Here is a 26,058-nt window from a genome sequence, read left to right as displayed (position 1 = left end):
ACTGTAGGGCTCCAAATACTCATATGAAATTGTACCCTGAAGCCCTATTCGCATAGAATTAGTATTACCTGGTGATCTCTAGTTTTTTGTAACAATTGCGGAGGTTGTCTGTGATCTTAATCCCATGCAAATCGGCCATGTCTGTCATTTGTAAAGTAAAAATTCCCCCGCAAATGACCTACCATATTTCGCCGAACTCCGAGGTCCTGTGATAATATTAGTCCCGTGTGAATTAGGATCACTGTGATTTGGCCAGGATTTGGCGGGGTCGTATAGGCTATAATTTTTTCAAGGTTTTTGTTTCCAGTGTGTCTTTTTATCCATCTTTCGTGAAGAATGGAGGCTGCGCTCGGGTGTTTTGATAGTATTTTGGGTGCTGGGTCATATCGCTATACACCATACAACTATAGCCTACAATTTGCAGAAAGAGAAAGCTGGAAACCATCAGAAGAGCGAAAACAAAAAGAATGATTAGATAGAGATGGATTTGCATGTATAGCAGCATTCGGTAAGGAACATTTGATATGTAATGTTACGCAAAGTCTTGACATCATATCAGGGAGGAAGGTCAGTAAATTCGAGTAAAATCACAAACTTAGCTGATCCCCTGCGAATGCGCCACACGACATTCAAATGTGGGGGGTAATTTCTAAATCACACGAGGTCCCCAGATAATACTTATCCTGTGTGAATAGGGCTTAAGTACACATAAGTTGTTTGGAACAAATAAATAAATAAATAACTGGAGAGTGAATCAAATGTGTGGTTACAATGCAGGTTAGAACAAGTGGCATTTGGCAACACAGAATTTTTGTAGTACATACAACGTTTGGTGTCTGTTTCAGAGCTCCACAGAGGGCAAGATTATCAGTGAACAACTTTACCTTTAATACTTTCCTCAGAACACTTTGAGCACAGTCCATATGTCGTATAAACAACTTTTATGATACTTTTTGGGAGCTTGACAGACACAGTCTCATCTAATTTCATTATATGGAAAACAGGTTTTAGGTTTTTCTGTATTAAGAAATGCAGGTTTGGAATCTACTTCAATTGTACAATTTTGAATACTCGATCTTGAATGCTCGAACCCTTCGATCTTGGCATCACAATACTGTGTTTTATGACCACTCTACCTCTCCAAAACTTTCTAACAAATGTCCATCAGCCCCTCTGATGTGTTACGGTATAATAATCCAGTTATCACCTCAAAGAATAGAGATGATGCCGATAACAGACCGTTTGAAAGCTTCCAGCACACTGGTCAACTGGTATTGTGCCGTCTCCATGCCAGGTGGGCGATTCACTGCAGATGCCACATGATGTAGCAGCCAAGCTAAAGTGGGCAAGGTTGGCACCAGCTCCAGCCTCTGTGCCCAGGCGGTGTCGTTGTGGAGCCAGAGAGGCATCAGTATTACACGCTTCCTTGGTTCATCCCCATGGACGCGGGCGACTAATTGCACAAACTGTGCCAGCGCAGATGAGAAGTGATTTGGCACTGATGGGATTGGCTAATACAGGCAGGCTGGAGGTAAGGAAGAAAATCAATGAGCTTTAGGGCTGAGAGACAGAGAGCAAGAAACAGACAGCCACCCACCGACAAAGTGTGAGAGCCTGTATGCCTGATGGAGTAAACACATATATGAAACTCCCAGAGCTACCGATCTCATAGGCATGTGTGTGTTTGTCACACAGATCTGTATTTGCATTTATTGTAGATTTCATTCAAAATATGCACGATGTATGTTTTTAGAACTTTGCCGTTTCGAGACTGTGCTGTATTGTGCATTCTGCCCAGTGCTTAATTTGTAAATAGTGGAACCAGAACAAGAACTGGTGAAGGGTCAAGCAGGTTTGAAGGAGTGACGAATCTGGCAGGTGAGAATGTGTTTAACGCCTAATCAAGCACCCCAATATAACCACCTCTCCCACTATAATCGTCAAAGCAGATAGAACTGGAGCTGATACAATGTAAACAATGTGACGTCAGGCTCTTGCAGTGTACACAGCTTTGTTCATTACCGTGGAGGGGAATAAGTCTTCCAGCACTGCAACGCCCACTTGTTGTGTCGATTGGGTGAAACAGGTGCATTGATAGCATTGGCACAGTCGTGGTGAGTTTCCTAATGACCTGCATTAGCGTAAATGAATATGCAAATAAGATTATTCTGCAAGCAAGGATCATTTTCTCCTGACTACACTAGTGGAATAGACTCCTAAGACAACCTCAACAAACAGCGTTCGTATGCACATATGCCAAGATGTGACAGACAACAGAAAGGATTAAACTCACAATGTAATGGAAGTAGCTACAGAACTTTTCTTCCGTATGAGACATACATCTTCCGTATTTGACATACATCTGATATGTAACAGAAGAAAAAAATGTAGGGCTTGGTTCAACCCACTGAAGTCCTTCATATGTCACCAGAGAGAAGTCAGTAATTTTATTGGAGAAAACACATTTTGATAAAAAATTACAAGGTTTAAAATTTAAACATGCATGGATAAATCGTTCACAATAAGATCAATAGCATGCATTTAGAAAATAGATGGTGAATTTCCATTTAATGAAAACTTAAGGAGATATATATTGTTAGTCTTGATTTTTCATGAAATCTATATGTGTCAATGTATGAGGGCAATCGAGGTTGGGGATCCACTAAAACACATGCCGGATCCAATTCCAGAGGTGCCAGATCTGTATCGGACTTGTTCCAGCAGAAATTAATTCCTAGGTTGTGCTTTAAAACACCTTTTAGTTGTGACTATTCACAATATTGCACTGCATCTCTTGCCTTGAGGTGTAAATTTCTTCTGAATTACATCGAAATTATACACACTATATCAAAGCTCCTTGATCGTACGGGTGCTGTGTTTAAATCCATGATTTTTCCTACAAACCAGCATGTATGTCTAAGCTGGGGGAGGGGATACATGCTTGCTGTAGGTGTTGTGGCCCTTCGTCTGTAGGGGCGAATTGAGGCTTCAGAGCGAATCAATGTGTTTGAACTGAGGGATTGCAGCGGAGAGCCGCCACGGCAGCGCATAGCCAGTTGGAGCACGCACACCCACGCACACATGCATGCTGTCAGCCCGGCGCTCCCTCTCTCCCTTCACTGTCGCCACCTTTCTTTCATGCAGACAGGACCGAGAAAGAGTGAATTTTAATGGAGGTCTCATCTGAGCTCTCTGAGGTGTTAGCTATGTTCAGGGAGATAGACAAAGGGAGGAGGCTCCTATGACAATTGATGAAAAGGCTTCTCTCTTTTCCGATCTGTTCTCAATAGAGGAATGCATATCTCTTGCACACGAGTCCTTTCTTTCACCTCATATGTATGCAAATCGAGCATCCTATGCAAATGGGCCAGGCTGGTGAGGAGGTCTGAGCTCTCTGAGGTGTTAGCTATGTTCAGGGAGATAGACAAAGGGAGGAGGCTCCTATGACAATTGATGAAAAGGCTTCTCTCTTTTCCGATCTGTTCTCAATAGAGGAATGCATATCTCTTGCACACGAGTCCTTTCTTTCACCTCATATGTATGCAAATCAAGCATCCTATGCAAATGGGCCAGGCTGGGGAGGAGGGGGGCTTTCAAACCTGCTGTGCCTCCAGCTTCCAATCAGTTATTCATGACGCACATGGCGGCGTGCACCTGAATCCACGGGTGAATGGAAATCCTGCTGCAGTTCCGCAGTCGGCGTCACGCCGCTCACCTCGTCGCACCGCCGATGATCGGCGTAGCTGCTGCCAATCTTTGCATTAGTTGCTGGCATCTGCATCTGCTCCACGCCCTACAGCGGCACCACTGTCGCACCGCGGCCCTGAATTTCCTATGTGTGATGTTAAGCTGCTTTCTCAGGCACGGCTGTTTGCGCCTTCTGGTGAGAGACTTAGCAGGCCGACGGCATCATTTGCTTTCACACTTTTCACGCACAACTCCCCCCACCGCTACATCTCTGTCTCTCTCTCTCGCATGTGTGAGGATGGGGATCTTGTGAGGGAGAGACAGTGTTCTCCAGCCTCAAAGCTCTAAGCTGTCAGAGAATGTATGTGCAGACACGACTCCTGCGTGGCGCTGTGTCAAAGCACCCAGCAGAGGTGAATGCCAATGCCTTTAAGAGACCTTCATCTGAGCAAGACGGGATTTGCATGGACTACTTGATCTAAATATGCAGGGTTTTATTTGAGTTGTGAATTGAAAAGTTAGTTCACCCCAAAAAAAGGAAATTCTGTGATCATATATTCACCCTCATGTCGTTCTGACTTTCTTCCATGGAACACAAAAGGAGAACATTTGAAGAATGTGCACACTGCTCTTTTCCAACTAAAACATACAATAATGGAACATTTATGATTCATAATTTTTGCTCTTTTCCACACATAAAGCTGTCAAATGGCTTTGAATTTTTTTTTTTTTGAAATGTCGGACTGTGTTGGTTTTGAATCAGATATGGGGTGTAAAAGTCCTGCAACCATTCAAGACCCCAAGACGTGCATCATGAAAGTCACACATAAATAGCACTGTGAAGAGAGGTACTGAATGTTGCTTAGGGTAAAAAATATTTTCAGATTGATGGTACCTCTCCAGGGAGGCTCAGCTGTGCTGATATACTTGGTTAAAACACCCAAACAGCAGTGAGTCAGGAGCCTGTGAGGCGTACACTGAGCCGCTGAGTTAATATCCTAAAACAACCTGTCATGCACTACACACACATTTATCACCCAGAGCTCATGTATGTGCAGACACAGCCCTAGCACAAACCACTATGCACAAACACACAACCCTCCCCTGAAAACACAAACACATTTCATCTCAGCCTCAAACCCTCATAGCTGCTATTCTTAGTTGGTCCAGTTTATAAAAATGACTGCAGAATCTTCAAAGCAGCTAGGCTAAGACCTGAAACATACTTCATGCAAACATGCAAATTCGATTTCACACTTTGTAGAGTTCCAAAATGTGCTTTCTCAGCATTGCCACAAGGGGCACTACAGCAGGTATTTGTAAAAGTATTTTATGGTCAGTATATCTTTCAGGTCAGCTGCTACCATGGTAGAGCAACATTTGAAGAGAATCTTATAGAATAAAAGAAAGTTTTAGCTAGATACCCAAATAATGAAACAGGCCTTATTACTCCATGGCAATATATTAGCCAAACATTTGCATTTGTTATGCAAGTTATGCACATACGGGTTGTTGTCTTTCATTGTCTTGTTTATGTGCTGCTCTTGCCATATTTATCTCTCTTTCCTCCAAAGCTCATCTCTGTGAAACTCTCTTTGCAGTCTTCAAGGATTGTGTCTAAGGGAGAAAAAACTAGCCTGGCTCATATTAAAGATATTTTCTTTGAATGGGTCTTGAAATGCTTGAGGGTGGTGTTTCACACACCTGCTGTCCCAATGTCAAATCAACAACAATCAATTGTATTTCTTAATTACAACACTGCATGCACACACACACATTTCTGCACAGGAAATTTGAAGATAACCAAATGAGATCTGTTGGTGATAGAGAGAGAATACTGGCTCAAGGACTGCATTAGAAAGGGATAGAGGGTGACAGTATGACACAGGCAGATGAGAGACAGAGAACTGGAGTGCTATTATATAGACTTCACCCAGGTGCAGGGCACATTGAGTCAGACAGGAGCCTCAGCTGAATGCTCCATTTTCAAAGCAGCACGGACACCACTGTCCTCTATCCGCTCAAAAAAGAAGAGAGAGAAAGAGACGTTTCCCCAGCAGGAGGACATGACCTTCAATCTATCCCTGCATCCAGCCCCTTTAGCTTGCAGCCGCAAACACAGCCCTCTTAAAACTATGGCTCTTCGCTCAATTACGTTGCAGGTAATTTGTGTGGTATTGGAGATTAAAGTTTAATTAGGGCGACTGTAGTACTTTGTGCCTGTGTTTAATATAATCTCGTTGAACTGGCTGCTTGTGAAGTGCCCTGATGTCAGGCTGAGGTAGATGGGATCCAATGCCGCTTTTCATCAACAAAGAACAAAGAATCCCGACTCCCCCAGCCCTCTACTGGCTTGGCTGAGATCCACCAGCACATTTTCACTCACCCATCCCTGTCCACACTCCCCCACCACACATACACACTCACAGCCCCCTAGCAAGCAGCGGCACAGAAGGTTTGGACAGAGAGAGACAGCAAGAGAAAAGCAAAACGAGAATGAAAGAGAGCGGGAAATAAATATGCCAAAGCCAGTGCGTCCCTTTGTCTTGGACCTCATTCGCAAGCCGTGGACTCTCTGAGCATCAGAGAAAGCATTTCTGACAGAGCAATCGAATCGTTGGGCACTTTTCAAAGAGTAAATCCTCTCCCCCACCACCCACCCCAGCCTTGGCAAGATAGAACGACTCGTACGCGCTGTCAAAGAGCATGTTGTTGCGTGGATGTGTGCATTTGCGTTCCGAAGGAAGTGAGTACAGAGGCGGAGTGGAGGCGGTCAGCATTAGGGTCTAAAAGAAGCCAAACAATAGATCCCAAACAGGATTTTACAAGACATTGGGAGCCTCATCCCAAAGTCAATTTGATTCCACTAGATGAGGATGCCAAGAAGAAAAGAGGGGGGGAGGGAAATCAATGACAAAACTGCCTGGCAATAAACGATCTCCATTCCATCTTCAACCATCTATCCCTCCCTCCCTTCCTCATCTACTATCTCATTCCCGCTTTGCCTGCAGTTTACCCCTTCACCCTGGTCTGATTTCATCCATGCTGTCAGTGGATTGCTGAAAGAGAGGCTTTTAGTGTCAGTCCATCTGGATTTTCAGCGCTAGAAAATTCCCCTGCTCATTCCTCAGGTAACAGGATGGTGGTTGATAAGGCAGAAAGTTGGGATGACATACATGGAGGATGAAGAGACCGGGAACATCAAGGGCACCTTCCGGGAATCGCCCGAGGTTCTGCCACAAAATAGAAAAGACCCCAGCATGTGCACCTCTGCTACCCTCCAAACCTTGCCACCAGTTAGTTTTACACCGCTTTCTTCTTTTCTCCTTTAATTGTATTATAATGTCCTTTATTGTGCATCCTCTACCTGGCAACTTTGAATTCCGGCCAGTTCTTTCACTCATCCTGCATTTAGACCAACCTAAGAGCCCAAAACAAATGAGTGTCCATGTCAGCTGTCATTGCTGGAGCAGAGAGTGACGGTGGTTGATGGTTCTCTCTCCGAGGGGCGTGAGATGAAATGATGATCTGCTATGTAAAATAGATCAAATTGGCACGATCCTGTGGCCAAGCTTCAAAGATTTGTCATTCAGACAGAGTACAGTGACTATTATGTCCTTCCACTAAACTGCCCGTCTGACAATTATGGCAGGGAGGTAAACAGATAGATAGATCTATAGCCGGGTTTCCATTATAGATTTGCGCAAAACTTTTGAAATATTTTATAAATATTGAAAAAAAAAACTTTTGAGAATTGACAGCGTTTCCATTAACCGATGTTATGTGACTATGTTTCTTGGAGGTTATAGTACATTAAAGAATGATCATGTGACTTTTACGTACGTCAGGTGACTTGTAAATGCGGAAAAAAACCTGTTTCCATTGCAGTTTTGCGAAATATTCCTTTTTCGAATTGCCTGAAAAACCACCTCATGTGAACATAAGAACTTTTTTTGCACAATTGACGTGTTTCCATTAAGGCGTATCTTCAATTTGCATTTTCAATTTGCATAATTTGAAGGGTCATGGAAACGCAGCTTATGCGACGCTAGGAACTGATAGCAATGGAAGAATCGAAAGCTGCCCATGGGAAATGAGATGGAGTAAAGCACAAAAGGGGTAGAGGTGTGTGGATAAACATGGGCTGTGTTTCAAAATCTAGTGAGCTAACCTAGACAGCATGTTTGGGGACCATATGTAAATGCAGCATTTTGGGGCAGTCAGCTGAGGTAGTGACTTGTCTGCCCAGATAGCATGTTTTGGATATCATGCAGAATGTTTGGGCATCAAAGCCTACTAGACAGCATTTTTAAGAACCACTAAGGAAACACTAGAAAACACCTAAGAACCAATGCGTGTGTTGCCCAGAAACACCATCTAGATAGGCAGCTGATTTGGTTTTGAGCCAAGGCCTTTGTCTGTCACTGCTCTGCAGCTCCTGAATGCAACAACACACGGCGGCGTCTCAAGGTCACTGCCAGCGTGTCCCCCGCTTCAGGGTAGAAAGGTTAATCTGTAGTTAAGGTGGAGCCAAAATAGGACAGAGCAGGGGTGCGGTGCAGAGATATGAGACCGAAAGAAAAGATGTGTGAAAGAGAGAGAGAGATATCGGTAGCTTGAGTGACACTGCGACCGCTTCGCATCATCAATTAGCCGAGCTGAAGTGGCGTGCCTCACAGGGAGAAATAAATGACTGTGCCCTTATTGAGCGCAGCAAGGCATATAGCATTTCAGGCCAGTAATGTCATTGTGCCTTTGTACCAGCGTTATTGATGAAGTCTGTCTCAAAGAAAATAATCCCTCGGCACGCCACCATTTGAGACTTCTCATTCCGTCTGAAAGATCAATGTAAGCGATCTTCAGGACGGAAAATGTGCTGGGAGAACGAAACGCATCAAGCGTGAGTGCGGGCTGGGCTGTGGAGAGCGTGGCCACAGCGGAGCGCTGCAGCAGAGAGAGGGTGAGATCAAAGCGGAGCGCTGCTTCACTGGAGCGCAGCACTGGGAGACTAGAGCGCAGCGGTCTCACCTGCCGCAAAACCTCCCTCTCTCTACATCTGCTGCACCTCACCCCTTCGCTAGGCTAATGCCCTCTCCTGCACACGCAGACCTGCTGAAGAATATCAATCAGCCTCGCGCCCCAATTTAAAGCAGCTCGTTCTTTTAAATGTAGCTTCGCAATTCCCCAGATACTGTGTGCCTGGTTATATGCGCACGTACAGGCTTGTTCCTTGTTGCCACGGAGGCTGTATCTAAGAATTGAGAGATGTTATGCGCCATCAGAATTCGGCGTTTATGTTTAAGTCCGCCATAAAGCAGCTTAAAGCCTATCGTGCTGGTGCAAACATGCACTTTAATCTTATTTAGGTCTTATTCGGGCTCTCGGAGAGGAGCGTTAGAGCTGATTTACCTGCGTCCTCACAAACACACACACCTCACGTCTTTCGCCTAGTATCACATACTCTAATGCACAGACAAAAATCGATCACAGGGAGAGGGCTCTCACCATGCCATTCCCAGCACCCTCTCTGAACAGCTCTTATTTCAGACCCCTGAGGTGTGATGCCTTGGGCACCGCTGGCACAGATGAAATGGGCACCAGGCACTTCACTGCAGGGAGAGCAGGTTTGCTTTTTCGCTCCCCTTAGCGTCACCATGCCAACGGTGGCAGGTTTCAGCATTTAAAGGGCACTCTCTGCAGCCTCTTAATAGAGGAAGCAGCAAAATAACTCAATGTATTCGGGAGGGAAAGCGTTGAGCACAATACTAAGCTAATTGGAGGATTTGTGTCTTCTACGCAAGTCATTCTAAAGTATCGCCTGCTTCCGCAGTCATTATCACATTGTTGATATTATGACTCATAATTTTTGAATGATGAGGTTGTCAGTAAAAAGACAGTTATGTGGAACATCGCCACATTTGAACAGGTCTTACGTAATCCTTTTATCACATAATATCTATAAGCAGTCATATCTTTTTTTCAGTGACTACTGACAAATTGTGTATACAGTAAACTCTTTAAAAAATGTGTAAGTACAATTTAAAACTGATTTGTGTGAAGTGTTGTCCTGCAAAATAGAAACAGCAAATGAGAACTATATGGTGTAGATGGAAATGCTTACGGCAAACTATTGAAATTGTACATGGGATATTTTAACTAAATTGGAAAATACATGAAATTGATTCATTTGTAATTAAGAAAAGCTATTATAGTGTACTCTTTATTGACCTTTCCTTTAGTCTTGTAATAGATATGCGGTAACACTTTAGTATAGGGACTAATTCTCACAAGTTGCTTATTAGTATGCCTATTATTAACATATTGGCTATTTATTAGTAGGATTCTTAGAAAGCACATATTCTGCATGACCATATTCTACATCCAACTACCTTACTAACTATTAATAAGCAGCAAATTAGGAGTTTATTGAAGCAAAAGTCGTAGTTAACGGTTTGTTAATAGCGAGAATTGGACCTTAAAATAAAGTGTGACCAGATATGCTTATTTACTCCACTTTTTCAAGTAAATCGGTGAGCAAAACAACAACACTTGAAATATCGTGAAGAAGAACAGAATGTTCTAGACATTCCAGGTGTCTGTTGCGGATAATGCCTTCCACCCTTTATTTTCTGGAGACTGCTGTTTCTCTGTATGGTTCTGTTCTTTCAAAGGTCAGTAAAAAGCCACAGTGATGTCAATCAAAATGACATCTCTGAGAGATAGGCCTCACGCCTGGCCAATACAGAAAGTCCAGTTGAAAGCTTTGGATCTGATTAGCATCTTTCAGTCCACTGTGAACCATACAAAGCCATATGAGCCATCTCTGGAAAACCTTATATAATAATATTTTTTTAACCCCAAATTGTCTCTAGAACATGCTATTTGCCTTTGGATTCAGGTTGTAAAGTATGTTTTTACTAAATGAATGCATCTAACTTGTATGTGTGAGCAGTTCTTGCAGGAAACAATTTGATCCTCAAATTCAGTTCATGTCCTTAACGGACTGTGCAGAAATTGAATCGACCCCCTACCCTGACCTTCACTCCCACCCTCTTTTCCTTCTTCCTTGGCATCTTCTTTCCTGACTCAATGTTTGCTTTGGTTGAAAGCTCCTTATGTGCAGATTGTCTTTCTTGCGCCTTGTGCTCCTCAACCTCATAACTAAGCTGTTTTATGAAGGATTCGGAAAATGCCAGAGAGCTGGTTTATTGATTTATTTCTCAAATCCATCAGTGTGAGAGTATTCCTTCACCTTTTTTCTAAAGCAGGGAATTTGCATTAATACAGATCTTGACTGCATGTGCTCCAAACAATATGAAGCCTTCATAGGAATCCTCCAAATCAAATTAGAACATCATAAGTGACTGTAGTGGACATAAACAAATGCTAAAAGAATAGAACTAAAGTACTTTTCAGTACTAAATAATAAATTAGAATTACAAATGATATTTCTTTCAGATATTTTCACTTCTTTCGTAGGTTTCAGAAATTTTAGATATTTTTAAGAGACCTTTCAACATTCCCTACATAATCCATAGGAAATGCATAATTGAGACATGATTGCCCAACGCTCAATCTAAGAGCGACAGTGAAACCTGCCTCCAGAGGTGATGTAATCAAGGAAAGGTTATTGACTGCATTTGAGATAAACACACATGTAGACATAACAGAGCATATTCTATTTATACATGCAGTCACTCTACTGTTAATGATTTTGTAGTGAAAAAATCTCATGGGGAATTCTGCCTTAAAGTACGTAGAAGCTCATTGAGCTCACAGCTGGCTTAAACATATTCCTCCACGTTCTCTGTTTCTGCATCAAAAAGCCTCAGAAATACAACATGAAGAAGAAACTGCAAACAGCACCTATGAATCAAGGAAACAGGAATAGAATTTTACCAAAACTGTTTTTTAAAGTTGGCATCCATTCACACCTACTTAGAACTACAGAAACTAAGTTTGAGAAATATAGCTATAGATTTGGACTCATTTTGGATATGGGCCAGTCCATGCTGCTACAGTCATGGTTAGTTCTACAGTAAGAGTATCTTTGTCATTATTGGACACCCCAGGAGACAAATTCTGCCCTCTCAGCAGACCTAGAAAACTTACTGTACCTTTTAGACCATGCTCTCAACAGATCTGTGGCTGTGTCAGCAACACAGCCACACACACATCTTTAATCAGCTGCACACAGTGGATGTCATGCAGTATGTTCAAGCAAGATGATCTGAATGCCAATGATTCCGGAAAAAAGTATTTGTGTGGGAACAAATTTAATGTTTAACTTAAACATATTAATGCAGTTGCAATAATATGCGGAAGGGAAAGCAGGATCAGTCATGTCACTTGCTCACTCTGGCCAGCTTGTACATTCCACCACATACTGTATGCATTTTTCAAGGCTTAAAGCATAGATCCCGAGTGGTCCTATTTGGGTCACTGTGTAAACAAGCAAAGCAGCAAACAAGCACAACTGAAGCAGTAGTGGATAGTGGGGCCTCTCGGGAGGCTGCTTAGAGGGGAGCACGTTGCTCTTGGGCGTGATGGCTTCAGACAGTGCGCTAGTGAGATGAATAATGTGTGTGTCTGATGGGACTGGGCGGCCATCCCTCGACAGGCCTACAGCACTGGAGTGGAGAAACAGAACAGCCTCCATCTATGCCTACAAAACACACACTTGCTACTTTGAACTCACTGCTGAGAGAAAAGAATATTACCAGAAAATCGCATTGCCAACTGTATCAAATTACTGGGCAAGATATGCAAATAGCGCAGACCAAAAAAAAATTAACACCAATAATAGAATCCTTTTATTGCATATGCACAATATTGAATATAATGCTGGTTTATTTTAATATAACACTTCATGAACCAATAATAAAATGCTTTGTTTGTTTGTATACATGGTCCTCATGAACACATCTTTTAAAACCATTGTTTTTTTTAAGAAAATTAATAATAATAATAATACGGTCGTACTTTATTTTAAGGTCCAGTTCTCGCTATTAACAAACCAATAACTATGAATTTTGCCTCAATAAACTCCTAATTTGCTGCTTATTAATAGTTAGTAAGGTAGTTGTTAAGTTTAGGTGTTGGGTAGGATTAGGGATGTAGAATATGGTCATGCAGAATATGTGCTTTATAAGTATGTAAACAGCCAATATGTTAATAATAGGCATGCTAATAAGCAACTAGTTAATAGTGAGAATTGGTCCCTATACTAAAGTGTTAATAATAATACTGTAGCTGCACCTATCATAGGTTTTTACCACAGAGGATGCTACCACCAAAATGTAGACTAGAAAGGCTCAGATTCCTAGATTCAATAAAATACAACAATGATTGATTGCAGCTGCAGTAAGGGAGAGTAAAATTTTATAGTCTCACTGAGAGATAAATGATTTGATTTTATGAATGACAGAGTGTGTGTATATTCTAATATGATTTGTTTTAGGACAAACACAGCAATGAATTCAAATTAATTGAATGAGAGAATGATCACTGATAAGAAAAAGAAACCACTAAGCACAGCCTCTCTCTTTCTATTTTTTCTCTCTCTTTCCAAAGAGCCCCCTAGCCGGAGTCATGCAGTCCTTCAGAGAGCGGAGTGGTTTCCATGGCAACCAGCACTGCTACCAGCAGGAACCTCAAGAATTATCACGCCTTGAGAGTTATAGACATCATCACAGCCAGTCCAGACAGGGCTACGAGCCACACTCTCTAGCTGCTGCAGAGATGTCAACAGCGGGAGCTGGTTCTAAAGACTGTTATGGACAGCAGACCTATCCCATCTACACCAGCACCAGTGGTAATCAGACTAAAAAACCTTATAGAGGAGCCAAAACTCCAAACCAGCATCTGCAGGCTGGCTACAGCAATCACATGGGCACTGGATACACAGCCCAGTACATGAGTGAAGGTCACTTGCAGCAAAAATGGGATGAGTCACCTCAGATGACCCAGTTTGAGCAGGACATGGTGGGACGGCTGGAGTCTGGGGTCAGTGGGTCATCCCAGTACCTAGAGCAGAACATGCTAGCTATCTCTCAAAGTCAGTGCCATCTACCTTCGCAGTCCTCTGCCCCAACCTATACAAGTCCTCATCAACAGGGCCTCCCACCCAATCCAGCACCATCTCCTTTAATGTATCCACATGGTCACCTCAATTTCCCCCAGCACTCGCAACACCCGTCTTCATCTTCGTCATCTTATATGGAGAAATGTAATGCAATGCCACATGGCTACAAAGGCTATGGTATACCACCTAATGCCCAGTATGGAAGACAACTTGGCAATCACAGCAGTCTAAAGCAGAGTGGATACAGACCTCAGAATAATTACGGTTATCAGCAAACTCCATCAAGGTCTGGATTTGAACAGGGCTCCCTGCAAGGAATGTCTGGTACACAAGAGAACCTTCAGAAATTCCAGCACTACAATCAGCCCCAGCAAAACTACTGCATAACAGATATTTCTGTAAGGTCACCAGAACAATACTATCAGAACTGCAGTCCAAGCTCTAGTCATTCACCTGCAAGGTCTGTGGGAAGGTCTCCCTCATACAATTCCACACCTTCCCCCTTAATGCCAAACCCTGATTCATTCCAGTATGGCCAACCTCCCATCAACCCCGGGGCTTCATCATCCGCAGGTCTGCAAGACCAAAATATGCTGATGCCTCCTCATACTCATTCATCACCCAGTGTGAACCACCAGTCCCAGAGCTATTCTGGCTCCATGAAAGAACGATTTTCGGAAAAGCTCTTGTCCAACCCCAGTTTGTGGAGCCTCAATGCCCTGACGTCTCAAGTTGAAAACATTTCCAACAATGTCCAGCAGCTGCTGGTGTCCGAGGCCCTTATGGCTAACAAAAAGACCATCAAGCGAAATCATCCAAAAAAGGGAGAAGACTATAGAGGTCAGTTAAAGGGTATGGAAGAGTCATCTTGTCCTGATAACCAACATGGTCCTCCTCCATCCGATGCTTACACCATTTCAAGGTCCATGACAGCAGAACTGCAGGAGGGAGGATACTCTAGCAGCACTGAGGACCAGATGGACAGGAGCTACTACTATTTTGGTCAGGAAAAAGGTCAAGCACAAACCCAGACACACTCACGTCTCAGCCTTGACACAGTGTCTACTTGCTCATTAAACTCAGCTGACGATATATCCGTTAGGTCAGGTGACTCAGCTCGAAGTCTCCAGAGTGTAGTGTCTGAGGATAATCTCAACTGTGACCCAAGAGTACAGAGAGTACTGACTGGAGAGGAGCCCAACAGCTCTCTCCGTTGCATTAGAGATGAGAGGTCTCCTATCAGTGTAACAGCTCCAAGTCCTATGAAACAAGAGAGCAATTCACCACCAGACATAAAGCGTTCAGAGAGCACTCTAAAGGAGAACTTTGAGGAGTCAGCATGGACTGAGAGGATGGCTGATGAGGAGGAAATTGGACAAAGAAAGCTGTCTGCAGAGCATGAGTGCAAAGGAGATGTTGCGGAAAAGCAAGAGAAGTGGCTGGAGGATGAGAAAAGTCCTTCTCTTTTTCATAAAATAAACAAAGCAGTATTAGAGGAAGGTTACTCTTATGAAACAGAAGAAAATATCTACCAAGGCCTGCAAAACAAATTTGACTCAGAAAAAGAAAACTCGTCAGAGATGGACTGTTTTTCTGAACTTAACCACAAATGTAATGAAGGCACAGAAATAAAATCAGAAAATTTCAAATCAGAACCACAGACCAATGCTGAAATGCTTGTGAAAACATCACCCAGCGATTCAGGCACTGATCTGTATTTGCCGGAGAAAGAAGAAAATTCAAAGAGTGAGGATTCCATAGAGAACCTCACATGCACTGATGGACCAGTGGACACCCTTGAGGAGCAGCCGTCTGTCCTCTCCCATAATTCCACTGAGGTGAGAGATGAAAAGGAGAGTCTGACAACCTCAGTGGAGGTCGTTAATAATAGAGCAAGACCACAAGAGTCCTTTGCAGAAGTCTGCAGTACATTTGAGGAAATGGGAAACATGCCACAAGTCAACACAGAAACTGCAGAATGCTTTGCCCAGGACACACAACAAAGAGGCAACGAAAGGAGGTCAGCCACATGTGACATTGCACCTCAGCCTCACACTGCCAAGAGTGGCTTCTCAGCTCTCAATGAGAAAACAACACCTTTGGCTCAGGCTAGGGATCATCACATCGATCGTAGTGATGCAAAGGTACTGGAGCCTGACTCTCCTCAGTTGCCGGGCAAGTCAATACTGCACTCTGCACCATCTTGGGCTGACACCCCACCCTCTCCCAAGAAAGGGGATGAGGATATGGAACCGGGGATAAACTGTCCCAGTGCAGTGACTCCCTCAGCCAAACCAGAGCCTATGGCCCCATCTGCACATACAAGAATGTTCGGTAAGAAACATGCAAGGGGCAGGAGAAGACTAATGCATTCAAGTGTGGGAATCAGAAGGCAGCTAAGTGTAGAAGGAGACAGTGCTCCACCTTCTGCCCAAAATCCCAGTATGCCCTCCAGCAAAAGCACCCTTATTCTTGACCAAATGGAAACTGCCCACCAGGATATTAGCAGTCAAACACCAAAACTTGTGACAGAGAGTTTACCATCACGTATGTGCACTCGCTCCTACGGTTCACAAAGTAGCCCAAAAGTCTGCCCTCAAGAGAGAAAGAAACCAGGTCCAAAGCCTGGTCCAAAACCAGGTGTAAAGCCAGGTCCAAAACCAGGTCCAAAGCCTGGTCCAAAATCAAATCTAAAACCTGGACCGAAGCCTAGTCCAAAATCAATTTCAAAACCTGGTCCAAAACCAGGACTTAAACCTGACGTTATGCCCAGTGTAAAACCTGGTCCCAAACCAAGTTTAAAATGCACAGGACCCACAGAAAATGCAAAGCCTGGTCCAAAACCTGCTTTGAAGCCAGGTACTAAACCTGGTCCTAAATCAGTTTCTAAACTAGGCTCAAATCCTGCAGCTTTAGCAAGAGAAATACTTGTTCCAAAGCCAAGTCAAACCACCGCAGAGTCAAAGACAATTGAGGGCTCAGTACCTAAAGGACCAGGCCGACCAAGAGGAATCACCTCTAAGATCAAATCAATAAAGCGAGATGAAAATGTTCAGATTACAAAAGACCATACCAAGGACACACACTGTACACATGAAATTATTTTGCAAGATGTGACCACAGCATTAACTTTGGACACACTTGTTGATGTTGTGGACACCACTAAGGATGAACCTGTGGGTTCCACTTTGGAATCTACTCTGGACAGCAGTTGTGTGAAGTCCTTAGCAAGAGATCAAAAGTCCATGGTGCTGAGATCACGGAAACAAACCAGAGAAAAGCTGACTGAAGTTAAAGAGCAAGAGAATGATAAATCAACTGAGACACCTTCAGCAATGTTCATACACTCACAAATACAGGATGCTACTGTGGATCAGTCATGTAAGACTGAATCTTCAAATCTTGAATTACCTAAGCAGAAGGATATTTCTATAGATTCACTTCAACAACCATATGAAGAGGTGGTTTGCCTCAAAAGAAAATCCAGTTTACCGTCCTCAGAAACAAAAAAGAGAAAGAAAGGTGTGCAAGAAAGTGAAGTGAAGACACAGGAGCCTCCATCAGATACAGTCACAGGAGTCTGCATTGCAAAGAGAAAGCGAAAGAGAGGACAACACTTGCAAGCAGAATCTGAAAGTGCCACTGTGACCACAGATAACCGTCCCACTGATGATGTCAGTGACATGCCTTCTGTACCTCCTCAGTGTCCCACTAAAACCAAATATTTGCCTCCTCGGAAAGGCAGGGGACTTAAATATGAGGCAATGGTTCAGAAAATCACATCCCCAGGGTCCAAAAAGCAACCTGTAAATATCCAACCAGATACTATACCAGAAGAATCAACATTAAAGCCAGTGCCACAGGTATCGGAGCATAAAGACATAATGAACGCCCCTGAGGTGACTCACAAGGTGGGCGAGAGTACAATAAGTACACAAGAGACCCAAAATACAGGAATTCAAACTCCAAGGAAAAAGAGGAGAAAGTGGGCCACTGTAGAGAGCAGTGATGCACCAGATGTAGCCCTGGAGGCCGGGAGCCTCGTTATCAACACACCAAGGCTAGCCAAACAGAGAGCCATTAAAAACAACCATGAGATGCATCTGAAGCAACGAAAGAGGAGAAGAAAAGGCATTGAACCACCAGAAAGCATCCCCATTGTGGAGCAACAGGAGCCTATACAGACTGATGTTTTGCCCCCGCCTCCACCCACCTTCTCTTTACCAGAAACAGGTGAACAGACACAGTATGAGGAGCCACCAATAGAATTATGCTTACCACTAATAAAACCCAAACGAGGCAGGCGGCCATCACTCAAACTCAAACAGGAGGAACTCTCAAGTCAAACAGATGACAGAGTAAAGGAGAAAAAAAAGCCTGGGCCAAAAAAAAGGGTTATGAATGTCCTCAAAGTTGTAGTGAGGAGGCCTAACATAAAGACAAAATGCAGCAATGATCTCTGCCCAACAGTGAAAGGAACATTATCAGACTTGTATTCAGCAATGAGTAACGACAAATGTTCTTTTAGACCATATGTACACATTGACAGCTCTTTGGAGCCAGCATCTCTTTGTACCATTGTCAACAGGCCTGAGGAAGAGCAGATGCTCAGCCAGGTAAGAAAAAAGAGTGCAGCTAAAATTAAAAACCTAGTCACAGTTACCAAGGCAGTATCAAACTCCTCGGCAATGCTCCAGGGGCCATTAGTTAACAAAAGCCTAATTGACAGGTGTCTAACTTGCTGCCTATGTGGAAAGCCAGCAAATTACAGAGAGCTTGGGGACTTGTGCGGCCCCTATTATCCTGAGGACTGCATACCACGAAAAATGCTGTCATCAACACACAGGAATGATTTAAGGCAAAACAGCAACTGTGCAAATGAGACAGAGGTCAGCTGCATCACAGAGCAAATTAACTCACAGGGTGCATGTGAGAAGGATGCCTATCAGGAAGGGGCAAGTGAAGGACACAGTGGGCATCCCAGGAGGGGGAAAAGGGCAATTAGGGAACAGATAAGAACCCCCCGCCCCTCTTTGCGGATGAGGTTCAAAAGACTGCTGCTGTTGCAGAGAAAACTTAGTGGAACTTCTTCCTCTGCTGGTGAGGAGGGCAGTGGAACGGCTCTTCAGAGATTGCAGACCATGAAGATTCTTCAGAATGTTTCCTTCTGTGTTCTACTGAAAAAAAAGCATATGGGTTTGGAACAGTGCCAGAATTAAAGGAATAATCCATGTTCAACACAATTTAAGCTCATTTGATAACCCTTGTGGCATAATGTTGGTCAATATACACATTTTCAGTTAGCCGACTTGTTAGTTGTTGTGCCGGGCCAGTTGTGGTTGCAAAGGTGTTCTGACTGTTTTTTAGCATTACTCTGTGCAGTTGCTCGGGTGTTGTGGGCTGTTACGAGATGGCTACTCTAGATATGGTGTTAGAATTTATTTCACTGATAGCAAGTTACAAGTCCAAGTTTAATACTTAGGGTTAGTGGTTTGTTCAAATCCCTAACCTAAGCTTTCTGCAGTAATGTTCATAATGCTCACCTTTGCTTAGATTCACATGCCTCTTCGTTCTTTTTATACTGTTCCATTTTGCTGGCCCATGCGCCACCTACAGGTAATCTGTGAACTACAACAGAGGTAGGTCAGGGAGAGCGAAAGGAAACGAGATAGACTGAACAAGAAAGACCGAGAAAATGGGCATGGCAGAAAGAGAGAAAGAGAAATGATATTCAGCAGTAGTACAGCTTCCTCTCGGAGACAGCGAGACAAAACCTGGATGCAGATCAAAACACCCCGCCCTCCTCTCTCCCCCTCCCTTCCTCTTTCGCCCTCCCACGACAAAGGAAGAGGAGAACGGAACGAGAGAGAAAGAGACAGACAAACAGAGCAAAGGAGAAAGTTCAGAACAAGCAGAGCACACATCGGCAGGGGGATCTAAGGGCTTTGGGTCTCTGGGATGCCAATTTGCCGCTTTAATGAAAGCGAGCGGTAGAGATACCACCCCCGTCCAGGTCTCCCAGGAAATATCCTCCTCCTCTTCATCTTCCTCTTCTCCTCTATGCTCACACGCACTCAGTGGCAAGCTCTGTTTTAGGTTCACGTGGCTTGAGAACATGACAGCAGCAATGCAGCACAGGCGATGCTTTAGGTCAGGCCGAAGGGGGGCAGCGCAGCAGAATGGCAAGAGAATGATGCCGTTCAAGCCCCATTTGAATTTCCTGAAATGCCAGTTCTGACCAGGCAGCAAAAGGATATTGTTAAAGTTTTGGGTCAATTTAGCTTTTAGACTTCGGTTCTGCGTAAATCAAATGCTGCTTCCAATAAAATGTCGTTTTGCAATCTCCGATGATCACAGGAATCATCTCTAGTCACTGCACTGACTAGGTGACGGAATTTAGTATGCAAAATATTGAAGAAAAAGGACACTAATGCAAATGTTCCATTGCAGTCAGATTTTGAATGCGGAACATTCTATCAATGTAAGTTCTAAAGAGATTCTCCTAAATTTAAAAAAGTTAACGTTTTAAATCTGGACTTCAAAGCATGCAGTGACGCAGGTCATTTGAAGCACATCCGAAGTTATTACAGCTGTGATCGGCTCACCCGAGATGGGTGATATTACCAGATGTAGCTAAACTTCCTAAGTTAAGCATTTCGGGCTGAACTAACCGCCGATGTTTGTTTGGAACAGCAGAACGTTTGATGAATATCAATGCAGTGCTTCCTTGTAAACACTGTAACAAGGGCTGCAGCTGCATCGCGGTGTGAGAGAGATGCTGATTACCAGCGATGAAGAGCAAGAGGATTAGTTCAGAGATCAGAGAGAAAGCGAGGGATCGGACCCAGAGCAGAGGAGGGAAAGAGAACGAGCGCACAGCAAGAAAAGCTGCGGAGGAGGAGAGATACATAAAACAAAAATAGCATCCATGCCAGCGCAATTAGGAAACGGTCCTGCAGCCTGTTTCAGACCGGCTCGACGGTGCTTTCATATCGGCGCAGCGGCCTCTGCTCCGGCGCAGGCAATTAGAGAGCTCATGCAATGCGTGTGATGCACATAATGCGCATAGTGCGCCTCTGCTGCCGCACATAACACACGCCACGTGTCATGCACAGATTACAGATATATAACAACAACAATAATAATAATATCGTATGTATAATATATCTGTCAATAGTAATACAAACAGCCTAATATTAACTCAATAATAATTGCAAAGATGTTTTTAAAATGATAATAATAATAGCTGTTGTTGTTGTTGTTGTTATTATTATATTAATTGTGTTATTGTTGCCATTATTATTATTATTATATTAAAATATTTTTGTAATTATTACTATGAGTTAAATATTGTGCAAATTTGTGTGCATCACATCTTTGTCTGTTTTACCGATTATCTGCTAATTTTTGGTTAATATCTTGTTTAAAATGTAATTTTATTTAAAAAAAAACAGATTACAGATATATAACAACAACAATAATAATAATATCGTATGTATAATATATCTGTCAATAGTAATACAAACAGCCTAATATTAACTCAATAATAATTGCAAAGATGTTTTTAAAATGATAATAATAATAGCTGTTGTTGTTGTTGTTGTTATTATTATATTAATTGTGTTATTGTTGCCATTATTATTATTATTATATTAAAATATTTTTGTAATTATTACTATGAGTTAAATATTGTGTAAATTAAATATTGTGCAAATTTGTGTGCATCACATCTTTGTCTGTTTTACCGATTATCTGCTAATTTTTGGTTAATATCTTGTTTAAAATGTAATTTTATTTTAAAAAATTTTATTTAAATAAATGAACAAACAAGAAATAAAAAATACAAATATTCAAATCCCAGCACTTTATGGCGAGAAAATGAACAGGATAGAAATTAGGCATGGGAGCTTACATGAGTAACAAATTCTCATGAAGAATTTTGACATTTTAAAACTAATGTTGATGTTTCTGTAATTGTATTGCATATGTTATTTAATATTGTTATTTAAAATTGTGTAATATAATTGTATTATTATATGTTTTAAAGTGAGACAAATCAACCAATGCCACAAATTCATTAATCCATTGCTTATACTGTTATTTTTTGTTGTTGTTGTTGTTGTTTTCCCTCCTAAATGATGTCACTTTCTGGAGGATGATGTCATATAGGAACTGGCTTTTGTTAGTTAAAGAAATATTACAAAAGACTAACAGCATGGAAAGGTGACGGTGCCATAAACTAAAAAAGTATTGTTTGCAACATTTCCATTTGAGTAGGGACAAATTACAATACACATTGTAACCTAAATAATTTAAAATTCACTTCAGTTGTGATAAATGTTACTAAAATGACTTTCCTCTTTAAAAACGGTTAATTCTGTATATTAAGACATATGGGGGGAGGGGATATGGGTTGGCTTGAAGATGTATAATGCCCCAGCAATAGACATTTCTCATTCCTCTTAGACATTTCAAATGGTTCTGTTTTTCAGGCAATGTAATATCCCGTGATGTTTCTGTAATTGTATTGCATATGTTATTTAATATTGTTATTTAAAATTGTGTAATATAATTGTATTATTATATGTTTTAAAGTGAGACAAATCAACCAATGCCACAAATTCATTAATCCATTGCTTATACTGTTATTTTTTGTTGTTGTTGTTGTTTTCCCTCCTAAATGATGTCACTTTCTGGAGGATGATGTCATATAGGAACTGGCTTTTGTTAGTTAAAGAAATATTACAAAAGACTAACAGCATGGAAAGGTGCCGTAAACTAAAAAAGTATTGTTTGCAACATTTCCATTTGAGTAGGGACACATTACAATACACATTGTAACCTAAATAATTTAAAATTCACTTCAGTTGTGATAAATGTTACTAAAATGACTTTCCTCTTTAAAAACGGTTAATTCTGTATATTAAGACATATGGGGGGAGGGGATATGGGTTGGCTTGAAGATGTATAATGACCCAGCAATAGACATTTCTCATTCCTCTTAGACATTTCAAATGGTTCTGTTTTTCAGGCAATGTAATATCCCGGTGCATGAGGACTGGTGAATGTCACCTGTGCAGTAGAACAAGGACATGCGTCTGCCTGTGTGCTGTGAGGCACTGTGGACACCCAAAACACTGAGAAAAACTGGGGCTTCAGTCGAAGCACAAAGATACTGTAGCAATACCGACCCAAGATCAGATCATCTCTGAATCCATCCATCCGACCCGGTCAAAAAACACAACAACCGTCATGACCAAACGCTGAAAAAGGGAAAGACGCTTTTGCTATGAATCCGAATGTGCCATTCTTCCATTTTATTCCGTTTTCTGGAGCGGATGTTATCAGTCGGGGACACCTGGTGGCAGATTTGGCCTGCTGCCCCGAGCACTGGCTGGCACAGACGCATTTCCGCTGTGGAAGGGGAATTGAAATTTGAAGATGTCATGCAACATGCACTCACTGGATGTATTTCAATGGACACTTACATGTTACAAAGAAGAAGAAAAAAAATGTAATTGTACATGGTGTGCTTTACAGGTCTAAATAGTCTGATATCGTAAAAAAAAAAGAACATATAAATGCATTATTTTAATATATTGCTACATCAAGATGTAGGCTTATTTTCATGTGCATTTGAAGACAAAACAGCACCACTGAGATGTCCAACTGTGCATCCGGATGACTAAAATATCCTGCGTTCATGTTATGTGTATCAGCTGCTCAGCATTAAGGAATAGTTCTCCCAAAAATGAAAATTCTGTCATCATTTACTCGCCCTCATGTCATTCCAAACCTGCGTTTCTTCCGTGAAACAAACACAAAAGTGAAATTTCAGACTGTTATTTACATTTCAGTCTGTATATCTCACAATTTGAAAGTATTTATGGCGCATTTTTGTCATTTTGGAGTTTGACACCTCCAGTCCCCATTGACTTTCATTTTTTTGGAAAAGGGCAGCTTGGACATTCTTCTAAATAACTCAAATGCACAAAGTCAGTCATATGGGTTTGAAACGACATCAGAACAAGTAAATCATGTCAAAATTGTAATTTCTGGTTGAACTATGAGCTCACGAAAGCCTCAGCAATGTGAAACGATCCATACCACAAACAGATTTTACATTTCTGAAATGATGCAGATGACAACATGAAAACTGAAAATGAGAATTCATAGTCATTTAATCAGATGTATATGTGACTAACATATTATAGCCTTCACTTCACTGCAGTATAACAGGTAAGAGCGCGCATATAGAGCCGACAGAACCATCACGTAATTATTTGATTCCTGATTCTAAGTAATTGTGTATATAAGTATTTGATGCTGTTTAAATGTAAGATGTGATGTACTATTATAATTGTGTATAGTATTTCTTAGAGATGTTTATTTTCTATAAAACAAATATGTTATTGCTTACAAAAGTTATTAAAACATTGAATCAAAAGGACTTTTTTGGAATTGTATTTGTTCTCAGCTCATACTGCGATGTTTCTGAGATGGTTTTCTATGTAACGCTGCCATGAAATATAATAGATGTCTGAACATGAACAGTTGTCTTTGGAATTGAGATCAAAATCACGTTTTGTTTTCTTTCTGGGCGTCTTTGTTGGCGCTCAACACAAGTAATTCAGTGCTATTATCCTTAAAGATGTCTCTGTCTCACAGCCTGTGGTCCGAAATTACATCTGGAGGCATACGGAAACAGATCTATGCCTGCTTGCTTTCTTAACACCTTTATTTACTCTGCTGGGCGCTTCAGCTGGTTTAGCAAGGTGAAAACAAAACCATTCTGTTTCAGGATAAAGCGTTTTGCACAAACGTTCAGCACATCTGAACATCTCACCACCGGCACACATGACTTCCTATATTAATTTCTGGAAATTATACCTTTTTCTTGTATCAAATAATATTCATACATTGTCATGTCTCACAGCATATAAAACTAGTGAAAAATTGCATTTGCACGAATGCACTTATAAAGGCAGTTCATGGATGGCCCTGGAATAAATGTAAAAGTAGTTCTGCAAGTGTAGAAACAAAACCTAAACATTATAAGGGAGACCAAGATACACAGATACTGTAAATATTTCCACTGTTCCGTATATAAAACGCTTTGTCCTGAGGACACAGTTCAAGGTTTTAGCTCAAATTTGCATTCATTATATAACTGACTCTTGTCTGAATGAATATCAGTGTATTTTTATTGTGTTAACTTGGTTATACGACAGCTATAGCAAAAAAAGGTATTAGTAGGGCTGGGTTTTGACACAGATTTCACGATTCGATTCGATTCTCATTCACAAGCTTGCGATTCGATTCGATTCGATTCAATAGCGATTATTTTGGATATATATCAGGTACAGTACAAGCCAAATTTTCTAACTAATGCTGTAAAATATACATGCGAGTCAGTTGGTACTACATTACTATAGTATTGAAGGTTAAAATTAAATAAACATTGAAATGGTGGCTGTCATAAAAACTTGATGGATTTATTCAAACATAAATTAAACATTGAAGAACAGTAAAAAAATATAATGAATATGTTATATGTTGCATACATTAAGCAAATCGCCCCTCTCTACAGTTTATTTTTCTATATGACTAATGAGTTTATGGTCACCGAATATGTTTTTTTTGTTTCTGAGGTAAATGTGACGTTACGTGACATTGTTTACAAGCCGTTATATTGACGTCTTTGCGCGGCTGAAACACTGATTGAGCGATTACTTGAGACAGGACACGGATTGTAAAGTTGTACTTCGGATGTTTAGTCATGTTTATTTTGTGCTGAAACTGGTATTAATGTGGAGGAGATGATCAGTTCACGTGCGCCTTGCGCTGCCGCGTCTGTTGATCTGAGGCGCTCCACATTAAAACCCTCATCCGTCCCTCGGGTCATTTTGACCCAAAATGTTTTTTTCAAAAAAATTCTAAAAATCGTGTGTTGATCGTACCGGTCCAAGATTTCTTTACTTCTGTCACACTTGTACCGGGAATACACACAAAAAAATTTGAGTGGATTCGAGGAGTTTAAAGGGGTGCAATATAAAAAGTAACAAGTGTCCCTCGCGGGGTCATTTTTACCCGCATAGGAATGAATGGAATTTACGAGAAAACTGCATTTTTCATTACATTTGATTTTTTTTACTAATCCAGTAAATATTTATACCTACAGACTACAGAATATCCCCAATGCAGAAAAAAAAACTCACAAGCACACGCATGGTACACACACGCTCATAGAACACATTGTAATATTTTTCATGTTTCTGCTGGGATAT

The 26,058-nt window shown here is 41.6% G+C and overlaps 1 protein-coding gene across 1 annotated transcript; it reads left to right on the top strand.

Moving 5' to 3' along the window:
- Window positions 1-1,493: 1,493 nt before the first annotated feature.
- Window positions 1,494-18,990, top strand: LOC107555650 (retinoic acid-induced protein 1). Its single transcript, XM_016238514.1, has 2 exons — window positions 1,494-1,531; window positions 13,261-18,990. The coding sequence occupies exons 1-2, from the start codon at window positions 1,502-1,504 to the stop codon at window positions 18,988-18,990; spliced, it is 5,760 nt and encodes a 1,919-aa protein (XP_016094000.1). The 5' UTR covers window positions 1,494-1,501.
- The last annotated feature ends 7,068 nt before the right edge of the window (window positions 18,991-26,058 follow it).

The sequence above is a fragment of the Sinocyclocheilus grahami genome, unplaced genomic scaffold (assembly GCF_001515645.1).
Source record: "Sinocyclocheilus grahami isolate Dianchi unplaced genomic scaffold, SAMN03320097.WGS_v1.1 scaffold542.1, whole genome shotgun sequence".
Classification (NCBI taxonomy): domain Eukaryota; kingdom Metazoa; phylum Chordata; class Actinopteri; order Cypriniformes; family Cyprinidae; genus Sinocyclocheilus; species Sinocyclocheilus grahami.
Note: the sequence above shows the minus strand (reverse complement) of the source record. Positions and strands in the feature narration are given on the sequence as shown.